The following is a 12761-nucleotide window of genomic DNA, read 5'->3' on the forward strand; positions in this document are numbered from 1 at the left end:
CTTCCCTTGTTTCTCAGTTTAAGGCTCTTATCCTTTGTTTGAGCCCCACTCCTAGGAAGTCACTCTCCCAGATATTCTAGTGGAATTACAGGAAAAACAGATTTCATTGAAAAGTAAAAATCAAAATATCACCACTTTGAGGATATATCAGATATAGCAGATATTACCTCAAATTGCTTCTAAATTTGGAAATTTCCTGTTTTTCTTACAAGGGTAAGAGTGATGGTACTTAAAAAAATATTGACTTCCAGATGAGCATGAATAAATATAAAATGGTTTGTAGGAGGTTCAGGTTGATTTCTTTAAAAAGCATTTTCTCCCATATGTTAGGATGACCATACAATTTGCACTTAGTTATTCTAACTAGTAATTGAATAACAACAACATGATTTATCCCTTCTGAGACTGTTGGAATACTTATGCAAACAGAAGATCTGGAATAAAATAAATCAACAAATAACATATTTTTTTCTTTTTTTTTTCTCTGCCAAGACAAATAAATTAAAAAATTAAAAAATTATAAATAAAAATATAATGGCAATATGGCCATTTCCTAGTATGAATGGTAGCATATAAATAGAAGAGAAATATATTCACTGTAAAAAATGTGATTTTTTTTTTTAAGAGCAATTTTTATAGTGAAGCCTTTACCTAATTTATTACTAGAAAATGAGAATCAAGAAGGGACCACATTATTCAAAATATTTCTAGATTTTTGTTTCCTTTTGATAAGGTCCCATGTCTATGAACAATAACCCTCTGTATTTAACAAGGTAAATACAAAGGTAAGGAATAACAGCAGTAAAATCACCGTGCTCTCTGGCTGTTTCTGTATATAGTGTAGAAGTTGTTTTAATCTAATGTGTATTGTTGCATAATATCCCCAGGCACATTCAAGTAAAAGCTAAAGCTGTACAGAAAAGCCAACATTTTAAATGGGTCTTGTCATTAATGCTTTATTAATTGCCTCAGGCAATGCAAACCCAGAGCTAGGCAAGCTATAACAATATGACACTTTAAGGTCAAATCCAATTCCTGCTGTGTTTTATGGAGTGGGCCAAATATTGAGTTAACAGCAGGAAAGAACAATTTATTGAGCTTTTCTCCATCTCCTGATTATCTGATCTAAATTAGATCAGTTAGGTTGTTTTTCTCTAAAAAAAATCCCATCTTTTGTCCACTCAACTTCAAAGAATCTTTGTTTGTGTTAGAACAATAAACTTTATCAACATCTATTTATTTATGCTATACCTAGTGTGCTGAATATAAAGAAATGAGACATATATAAAATATAATACAGCACCTTCTTTATGTTTACATAAACAAAAATACCATAATGAAATTGCATATTAATCCATTTATTTAACATCAATGTTACCTTCACATCTGAGGTATCTCTTTGGCTGTTCCTCCAGGACCTGGCGACTGAAGAGAAGGTTCGATCTGGGTGGTCAAACTTGCCATCATTTGCATTTAGAAAGAATGTTGTAAAGGGCTCCTGTAGTTAATGAAATTATGACAGATTAAGAAAACAGTACAAGGACTCGTGCAGCAGGTTTCTCTCAAAATCCAAAAGTTTATTGCAGATCAAAATACTCCATAAAGGCAGAATTAAAGAAAAACATGGCACCTCACTGTTATATGTATGCATGGGTTTCTGCACTGAACATCTGAGTACATTTCTTGGCACTAATAAATTTTGCACAAACAAATCCTGAGTTCTATACCATAAGACTAATTACCCATCAGACATATGTAGCCTAGTTCCAGTTCACAATGACTGCCTCCTTTACTGCAACCAGCACAAACACATTCTGTGTTATTTATAAAACTGGGCTTTGTATATTCCTTGCATGTTGGTATGTCAAAATCTTTAAAAAATCCTATCTCTAAATCTTTTTTGTGTTTTCATTTGATTAAAAAGAGCTCAGTAGGTTCCACTTTGCCTCAAGGTGAGACAAATGGCTCTAAGGTTGTTATGAGGCAGACTCTGGTTCCAGGATATGCAGCTTTATCTTTACTTTGGGGCAGAGGTTTAGAGATTAAATATTTAATAACAATAAAAAATAATAAAAATAATAAATATTATTTACTTTTGCTAATTCTATCTGAAACCATATCCCAGTTTATATTAAATGGAAACAGCTACCAATTTTTGGGGAGGAAGAGCTCAGGTATTAGACAGTCTGGATAACCCATTTTTATGTCACTACACTCCTCTGCAGGGAAGGGGTTAACAGTGGACCAAATCCTTAATTTGACAGTAGAACCTGAATACTGAGATCATTGGCAGAAACCTGGATTTTCACTGCTACTCCATTAGCTCTCTTTTTCAACTAATAGCTGGCAGTGCGCCTACAGGGATGGATGTTCATTCCTTCATTTTGCTAAGTCTCATGGGGAATGTTTTTAAGAAAGTCTCTTCCATTAATTCACATCCAAACTTATTTCCTTTCATATCCTGATCATCCGAAAATTTTGGTAATCAAAGCAGTTCATGATCACCAGATTACAATTTTTATTACAGTATTACTCATCTATTATTTGAATTTTATTCTAAACATTCTCTGTTTCCTTCTACAAAATTTTTGAACAAGTCAGGGAACTCCGCCATTAATAAAGAATATTTGAAGGAATTATGCCACATTATACACATTGTGTGAAAATTACCTCAGATGAAAAACATATGAAGAAATTTATGTTTACATAGTCCTTAAGAGAAATTAAAATAAGGAAAACATGGATGCAAAAATAGTGAAAATATCCAAAAAATAGGCAAATAAAAGATGGAACTCTGACTCCTAAAGACCTTGTTTCTCCATCTTTATTCAACATGTTTTCCCAGTTAATTTTTTCTATCATGCACAGCAGTCAACACTGGCTACTTTTGTACAAAGAAGGAAAAACTCTAATCAATTTTTTCCTTTTAAAACATGGGAAATTAGTTTTTAATAGACACATTTAAAAGAATAATATCTCATAAATATAATTTTTCTGAGCATTTATTTCAATCAGAGAATACAAATATGTGTTAAATAATTAATTAAAATAATAGAATTAAATACAAAATCATCACAATATAATTTCTTATTGGAGGACCCTAAATATCATGGCACAATGGCTTTATTTGCACTTGTGAATATTGAAAGGCTGTGTGGTATGGAAGAGTTTCATAATTTAAATAGAATATCAAAATTTAACAGTGGTTGAACTTGGTGAATAGTATAAACTACCACAATGAAGTGAAATATTGACAGAAAATAAGTTTTTATCCATCCAGTTTTTCAGTGCTCCATATAGTGAATTCAATGTAAAATATAAATGAAAATGTGTAAGATTCAGACCCAGAAGTACAAAATGGAAAACAATAGATTCAGAAATTGGATTATATTAATTTATAATTTAAAATTATGTTAATATTTTAATTTTATTAAATTTACATTTTCAATATTAGAATTATTTTGCTTTTAAATTAATCCCTTCTCCCAATTATCTGTATATATATTTGCAATAGGAATTATGCAATTTTCTAGCTTGCACTGACTGAAAAACATTATATGTTCTTGATCTGAGAACAAATAATTCTGTCTTCTAACAACTCCTACCCATCACTCTTTTCTTTATGATATACATGATTTTTGTGAATATTATTGTGGAGCAGACTGTGGATCATTGCAGGGTTTCTGAAATCAGAAGCAGTTGATGGATTTAAAAGAAGCAGAAACCAGAAAAATTATGTAATTACAATAAATTATGTAAAAATATTAATCCAAACTTCCATGACAACGTTATTTTAAGCATCTGAGACAAATACACAAAAGCAATAAAATTCATAATCAAGGATTAAACTTTTAGTAGCTGAGCACTACAGGGTGCCCTATTATGCTATCCTGCCATGGCCTGTTGTGCCTATCTTTTTGGATTTTTAATCCTTAGCAGAAATTCAGAGCTTTCACTTCCTTTATCTCAGACCTCTAACATAATTTTAAGGTAATTTTTATTCTCTGGGAAGTCAAGTGCTTATACAAATATAATTCATATCTGCATTCAAGATACTATATTAAATAGTGTTATACTATGACACCGATTACTGTCATTTCATGTAAAGGTTTCATTGCTGTGAAAGCTATAAAGCAACACAATGCTTTCATTAATACTCTATCTCACTCATTCCTAATATTCTGAATAAAATTCACGCCTTGTTCACTGCCAGCAAGGAGAGAAATTCATGGGGGACTTGATTACATTGAACACAAGCTTGAGCTGTGAGAACAACAAATTTTTCCATTCAATAACACTTCTCTCCCACCCTTCTCTTTTAGCAGTACCCAGACTCACTTGAATAATTTATGGTGGGAGAAGAGGAGGGAGGAGGAAGGGATGTGATCATTCTAAGACATCCTATGTCACACAGAAATGTCCTTACAGCCATTTGTAAGAGGAAAGAGAGAGAGCATGCAATGGTTTGTCAGAGTGACACATACTTTTTGCCTGATATATCTGTGATTGTCCTGATAAAATCTAACAAAAAGAAGAGCTAAATTCACTTCTGTTTACATATGACATCAAGCCCTCCTCATCTCTGAATCTCACTAAAAACTTGTTTTAACTCAATCCTATCTAACTCATATAAATCCAGAATTTCTTCTACCTTGTACAAATATGCACTCATTGCAACAGTAACTGGAAGACAATTATTCTCTACAAACATCCTGACTACCACATTAGAGAATCATGCTCTCAAACACTGGTCACTGTTGCCATGAAGATGCAACTGATTTACACAAGTATAACTTCAGTAGCAATTATTGATAACATTCAATTGTACCATAACTCTATCCTACTTCTCCTAGAAATCTGAAACCAATGCTGATATTCACATTCTACGTGATTCAAGCCAGAATTCATTATTCTATTTTTCTTTTTCCTTCTGTCTACTTTTCAGGTCAAGTTACTGGACTATATGGCATTGTGAAGCGGCATTCTTGGTTTAAACTATTCCATCTCCTGCAACTTAAATATTCACTTTTCCAGATGAAATGCACATGAAGAAAATGAGTCTTCAGGTGGTAAGGTCACTTAGTGATAAACTATGAACATTCAATTTCATTTCCACAAAAATACATACAACAGAATATGTATTAATGGTGAAACAAAGGCAGAGATATCAGAATTAACTACACAGGACAGAACTGAGGCACATACAGTGTCTTTTAGAAAACAAGCCTGATACATGTACTGGGTTTGTGTGGCAAAGTTTTGATAGTGGGGAAGGCTACAGGGGTGGCTTCTATGAGAAGCTTTTGCCATATCCAATAGTGCCAATGCCAGCTGGCTCCAAGGTGGATCTGCAGCTGACCAAGACTAAGCCTGTGAGTTATAGCAAAGTGCCTTTATCATAACAGACTTAAGAAGGCCCAGGGAAAAACTGCACAAGAACACTAGAGAGAGCAATGGGAATGTGTGAGAGGAATAGCTCTGCAGACAGCAAAGTCAGTGCAGGAGGAAGGCTAGGAGGTGCTCCAGGCTCTGGAGCAGAGATTCCCTCCAGCCCATGGTGGGGCAGCTGTGCCCCTACAGACCATGGAGGTCCAGAGGGGAGTACAGCTCTTCCTGCAGCCCCTGGAGGGATCCATGCCACAGCAGGTGGATGCCTGAGGAAGTCCCTGGAAGCCATGTTGGAATAGCCTCCTGGCAGGGACCTGTGCTTCATGGAGACTGGAGTCCATGTGGGAGCAGGTTTGTTGGCAGGACGTGCAAGCCCGCGGAGCACCCACTGTTACAGTCTGTTCCTGAGGAACTGCACGCTGCAGGAGGGACCCACGCTGGAGCAGCTCATGAAGCGCTGCAGCCTGTGGGAAGGACTTGCTTTAGAGAAGTTCATGAAGGACTGTCTCACATTGGAGGGACCCCATGTTGGAGCAGGAGAAGAGTGTGGAGTCTTCTGAGGAGATAAGAGTGGCCAAGACAAGTGTGATGAACTGAGCACAGCCCCCATTCCTATTCCCCTGTGTCGGTGGGGAGAGGAGAGAGAGAATTTAGGAGTTAAGTCCAGAGAAGAAGGGAAGGGTTGGGAGGAAGCTAGTTTTAAGATTTGACTTTATTTTTTCATTATCCTACTCTCATTTGATTGGTAATAATTGAAACTAATTTCCCAAGCTGAGTCTGTTTTGCCCATGATGGTAACTGGTGAGGGATCTCACCCTGCCCTTATCTCAACCCATGAGTCTTTCCTTCCTTTTTCTCTCTCCTGCCCAGCTGAAGAGGGGAGTAGTAGAGCAGTTTTGGTGGGTACCTGGCATCTAGGCAGAGTCAACCCACCACAATATATCAGATAAGGGAAAGCAACTGAGGGAAATATAAGGCAGTAGGGAACAGATTATCACAAAATTGACTCAAAAATATGATATTAAAAGCAGTGTTTTGAAGAGAACTGACAGAAACCAGATTGCATCTGTCAAAGCTGAAAAGCAAGACTTAAAATAATCTTTAAGGTTTTGTGGCAATTACACAATTCTCTTTCTCTCTCTCTCTAGATAGATATACTTCAGAGTGGCTGAAACTTCCTTACCTACAGCAAATACTGCTTCCTACAATACTAAGGTCTAGGCAGACAGCTTCTCCATTGCGACATACTGTTTTGTTCTGCTTCTATCTAAACTCTCATTTCCAATTTACTTTTTTTCATATATTTTTCATTTGTTTCCTTGCTTTTTTCTATTTCTTTTGCTTTTCCTTTTCTCTTCTTTGGTTTACACAGTCTTCTCCCATGGTTTTAGTTTGTACTCCTGTCCTTTGCTCTCAGTCTGTTATCACTTTCTACCAAAAGCTCTACAGTAACACATCTTTTCCCATCACTCTCCTCCAGCCTTTCAAAATACTGAAAGCATTTTTCTTTGTGAATCTCTGCATCTCTTAATGTCACCTTCCTCTTTCTGGACTAGACTGTAATTTTCCTTTTCGTACAGAGTCTTCTTCAAAGTTCTAGCTCAAGAAATTCACGAGCAAGAAATACTACTTTAACTTACAGAAATCTGACCTAGCCTTATCCATCAATTTCACTGGCACAATCTTGTCCCTTAGGATACTTCATCCTTTATTTTGTAACAAAAATAACTCTCTACAGATCACTATGACTTTGTAATCTTCATTGCCATAATCTTTTCCTCTATATACACTTATTTTCAAATATCTATTTAGGCTTTCCATTTGCTGTCTTATCCAGTCTTACCATATTATATTTTTTTTTCCTTTTCTGAGGTTCAAATTTTCCCTGGATTTCTTCTTTCTCTTCTGTTGTCTACTTCCATTTGAGATTGCTTTTCTTTGCTGGTCAATCATATTTAAATAATCTTTAAAATACCTGTTTATGAGTGTCCCTATATTTAAGCTATCTGTTGTTTTCACCTTTTCATTGGCAACCTCTTATTTGGGTATCAGTGGTTTCCACTTCTGCGTTCTATCCTCACATATATTGTTTGCTCTAACAAATGTAATTTGTAAGGTCTATATTGCAAGCCCATCAAGACAAAGACTTTGTTCTCTTGCTCTTTTAGGTGAGAACACAAAGAGAGCAAGAGCATCTACAGTATTACACAAAGGACAGTAGTAAAAATGGCATTGAATTAACCTAATAATAGGAAATGAATACTCTTTGGTGTGTTGTACATTCAGCCTGTAACCGGACTTTCAGCGCTGAGAATTTGCTGACTAGCAAGAGGGGATCTTTTGCTGTACAGCAGCCAAAATTAATAGACAAACATCCAAATAAAACTACTGGTTTTAATCTACTTTAAGGCAACAAAGTGTACCATAAAATGTATTCAGTAGATGAATAATTTAGCAACATTTAAAAGGAATACAGTGGTCACCCAACACAGGAGTGTAATCAACACTTAGTTTCCCATGGTTTAAGAAGTATATCCTGAACTCACAGACACATGAATTCCCTTCTGAGCAGAAAAAAATGAACATGTCTAAGGGAAGCTGAGATGAGTGAAAACATGATTATCAAGCTTTGTGCGGCTCTGTTTTGCTTTGTTGTATGTAAAACATGCTTAGAATACATCTTATGCAACAGATTTTTATTGGCAGGGTGTACTTTAACTTAAGTAATTACACTGTCATCCAATTTTTCATTAATTCAGGTTTCTCTGTGAAACCTTCAGTGTCACATCAACACTCTTTATTCTGTAGGTAATTGTGATAACACATACACTGAATTCAGATTCATTCTATCTTTGAAGTTTGGTCCCCTTCCTTAGATGTGGTTTTGGTCATAGAAGCATGAGGTTTTCAGTACTGACATAACAGTTTGAAGTTAGAATACACATTTCTACATTTCTGAAAACTGTAGGGATGTTCATTAGTTTAGAAGCATAGTTCATTTACTAATAAAATATTATTCAATGTTGCTTTAATAAAAACTGGTTATAGAATTCCCCTCTAAATGTGACAGTTTAATGTTCTTACAAAAGGCTTTTTTTTTAATGTTGCATGGATCTGTCCCTAGCTGAAAATAATAAATGAATATGAGCAGTATCAGATTTCTGTCTTGAGGTATTTTTTGGGGGGTGGATTTCATTTTAGATGCATTTTTTCTCATTGTATACATCCTAATACCACCACAATTTTATGTTTAAATTCATTTTGGATTGTTTGGGTAGGAAGGACCCCTTGATCACTACAGATGAGTATATCAAGACAATTTCTGAGATTTTAGGGTAGGGAAGAACAATGAGATTTAAATAGAAAGGTGCTTTCATTAAAAAAAAGAAAAAAAAACAAAACAGTGGTGACAGAAGAGATGCTGCAAATAAAGATATCCATGAAAACCAGGATCCAGAAATACTTACAATACGAACAAGCCAAGCCAAGGTAGAAGTAGATGTAGAGTAGTGGGTGTTATAATGATAAGGTGGAGTCTGATCATCTTCCCATGTCTCATACCGTTCTGCATAGAAGACAGCTCTCTTTGGGTTCAAAGCACCAATAGGCTGCAAAGTGATAAAAGGTCAAATTTATTATCAGCTGTCTGATATGGCATAAGTTAATTCTGCTTTAAGATTCACTGCACAGGAGACTCTGCAACCAAACACATTCCATGCTGTAGTAACCCCTGAGATTGCTGTAAGCTTAGAATTTATTTTCAAAGGCTTTGTGTACTAAAAGTCTTATGAGTTTCCTTATTTTAACTGACAAATATAAGTGATCCACATCTGCAAACTTTCAGGACCTTCTTGAAGTATAAGTTGTTTCCCAATTAGTTCAGTAACATTCTTCTGGAAATAGACTTCTAAAACTGCATTTAAAATGCATTGAGGCCAAACTAATATTTCTGTTGCTGCCATTCACCATAATCACACAGCTAATGAAAACTGACTTTTGCTTGCACAGGATACTTTGTAATGCGCGGTTCATGATGAAAAGATTTCACGCGGAACTGCTGATGGTGTCTGGTGATCCTAAGCAGAAATACTTAAAAACCATGCATAGTCCTCAGGACTGGGTGTACTTTCTGACTGAACAAAGCCACGTTTTACTGAACAAAGCAAACAAGCTTTGTGCTTGAAAACAATAGAATGTGGAAATTATTCACAAATTCAAAGTCCATTCTGAGCGAATTTAAAGGACAATCTATACAAATTAGGTGAAAAACAAAAGAGATGTAAGACAGTAGTAGGAACTATTGGTTTTGATGTGGTTACTTGAGGAATACAAGCTTTTTATGATTTTCAACCCTCTTTATCTCAGAAGCTTTTGCAAAAAGTATTTGTTACTGTATGATGCAAAAGTTACTTGGACAAAGAAAATACAGGTTTTAGCTTTTACAGTAAAAATTAACCAAACACCCAGAGTTCAATACTTAGAGGAGAGCACACTTCCACACCAAATAATTATTTAAACTTATTGTAAACTTATTTGAAATTATTACTTTATTTGCATTAATCTAAGTTTAATTAGAATTGATATTATTAAGGGTATTAAAAATATATATATAGGCAAGGAGTTTGACCAAATGCTAGCAGTATTTTCACATTTTATTGCACTGCACAATTTTTCTACTGAATTAAAATCCAAAGTAATTTGGAAAGGAAATATCAGTAGGTCAAATCTCTGTGTTTCACTACACTAGATATGTAACTAAAATTTAAAGCTGCAAGTATTTTATTCTTTCAGCACTGCTGTGTTTTTTGAGATGGCTGACATAGAACACGATATTTTCTGATTTAGAGCTTGTTTTGAAATAGCAGTCTTTGGTGAACCTTTACATTTTAAAACATTATGATTTCGGTATTTTTCACATTTAGCACTCTGGATGCTTAATACTTTGCTGTGTCATGGAGATGTTTATAGTTTTCTCATATGTGTAAAATGATTGAGTAATCCCAAAGGATTGGTGTTATCTGGTGCAGACTGCACTGAAAGACCTCACAAAACATTCTTGAAAGAGAAGTATGAGCCATTCCCTAACACTTTCCAGGCTCATTTCTCAAATACTGGCAACAGGAAAAAATAAATATTTGCATTTTTGTTATACTTGGTTTTGTTAGACATCCTGCCAGTGTCAGGAAACACACTGGCAGTATTACAGCCTTTAAGTTATCATTACATAAAAATGGTTGTTCAACAGCTCCTTGAAAGAGACATTCTTTTCCCATTAGACTGACAAACTGTGCAGATATATGTGCACTTTGCTAAATTATATCAGGCTTTGAGTTGCTTTGGGGGCTGGATGGAAACTGCTGACACCACCCTTATTAAGGTACTGTGCATCCACTTCTCTGGCAGAAAAAATTCCAGTCCCAACTGCACATTTCAAGAGCTAAAGCAGTAATTCACACTGTAGTCTGTTGAAATGAAATGTTCACCCCCTCTGAGAAGGGGACACAAAATAGCAGACAAATTGGTGAGATTGTATTTGGTAATGGAGAAACACCCTGAGAATACCTCTTCCCTCCACTACAAAGGTGCATCTTATCCTATGCTGCAGTGAATTCTGAGGCTATGGAAGACAGAAATGTCATCTGTCACCATATTATTTTATATATAGGTTTGAAGGCACAGTGGAGAATGAGTATGATGATTAACACAAGATTGAAAATATAGAAAACTCCTGGCCTTTCAAAACACAGTTGATGCTGATTAGAAGTCTTCCATCAAATAAGCGATGTGTTTTCATTATTTACTGTAAATTGACTATAGTAACAAGGCCTGTGAGGTATAACTGATGTTCAAAATAATTATGAGGTATTTTATTTTATAGACTAGTAAAATTTTAATGGTGGTTTCATCAGTACTTTTAAATAATATTTTTAATATAATATTGTTATATTTAATAAAAAGGTTATTTCTCTCAACAATTTCACAATAATTTTTAAAGTCATAAAACACTAATGCAAACGTTTTCTAGGTTGTTCAGTAAGAGAAGTTATTTCAATTTAAAAGATAAAAGATATAATGATGTAAGATCAGGAATTCCCATTTTCTTATTAAAATGCCTGTACAAGTACCTAAAATAATCTACATTCAGAACATATATGATTAATTGTACTAAATGATAAACCTGAAAATCTGTATTCTGGATTACCGTCATACAATATTCTTTTCAGAGCCATTACGTTTTTTTTCCCCTTTCAATTACTTTAGAAAAATCCTGAAATGCACAAAACATCATCTGAATAAAATGGAATCTTTAAGTGAAATACCAATGAGTCATTTCTGTTCTTGCATGACACTGCAATTTTCATGGGAAAATCTCTGGGAAGAATCGTTTTTGGGGTCCTTTCCTGAGAGAGAGGGAGGGAGGGAGGGAGGGAGGAAGGAAGAGCTTGTCTTCAGCTATTAAGTCTCGCCTCAACTTCTCAGGACAGATCCTGGATGGGATGAACTAGTGATCTGTCTGACAGCCTGGGATTTGGGAGACATGGGTTAATTTCTCTCATTCCACAAGCCTTTATAGTGTCCATGAGGAGACTGCTTAGGTATGTCTCTAGTTTGCAATAGGAAGGTGAGCTGGAAGTCCCCAAGCTGCCCTAGAGGGGTTAGGGTGCAAACATGGCCCTGTTCGTGCAGAGACAACTGAGATCCCAGAAGTGGCACAAGTGTCTCAATGCAGCACTGCCTGGGGAAGAGAGCTGGGAGCTGCCCGTGCTTACACAACTCTGCAGCTTCTACTTCAGCCTTACATAAGTTATCTCTGGCCTGTGGTGAAGAAATACAAGAAACACCTGATCTCCCTTCTCTGTGCAGGCATGGAGACATTGATGTGAACCGTCTCTCTGCACATTAATGTAAAGGACATCTTTCCAGATTCAGGAAACCATGCACATTGAAAATGCTAATGGAAAGTGCTCAAATCTCTCTTTCTTTCTTCTGTATACCAAAAGACCAGGCATTTTCTGAAAGCAAAAAAACCCTCCATAAATAAAATAGCAGGGAGTAAATTCTGCAATGTCTGCCCCTGGCTTCTTTAGTGTTATTTTAACATCCATGTGGGAAAATGCTGTTAACCAGGGTAATGGTAGGAGATCGTCCTTCAGTAAAGACAAAATATTTCTGTAAACACCTTAAATCTCAGTTGCATAAACTAACAGCTAACCCAATTTTACTCTGATGAGGTGCAGGTCCTATTAGATAACAAGTTCTACAGTCATAGTAGTTTCTCATGTTTCTTGTGAAATGTGTAGGATATATGGAATTTTGGTCACTTTTCATGGCTTTACTATACCATTCTCAGCCCAGAAGGTCAACTACCTCAG

At 35.6% G+C, this 12761-nt stretch overlaps 1 protein-coding gene across 1 annotated transcript in view; it reads right to left on the reverse strand.

Moving 5' to 3' along the window:
* The window catches only part of NBEA (neurobeachin), a 373019-nt gene that overhangs the window by 63652 nt on the left and 296606 nt on the right, over window positions 1-12761 (reverse strand). Inside the window, 2 exon segments of the mRNA XM_031061401.1 lie at window positions 1379-1498; window positions 8856-8996. Coding sequence (XP_030917261.1) covers window positions 1379-1498; window positions 8856-8996 — 261 coding nt within the window.

Source organism: Geospiza fortis, unplaced genomic scaffold, assembly GCF_000277835.1.
Source record: "Geospiza fortis unplaced genomic scaffold, GeoFor_1.0 scaffold181, whole genome shotgun sequence".
In the NCBI taxonomy this organism is placed as follows: Eukaryota; Metazoa; Chordata; class Aves; order Passeriformes; family Thraupidae; genus Geospiza; species Geospiza fortis.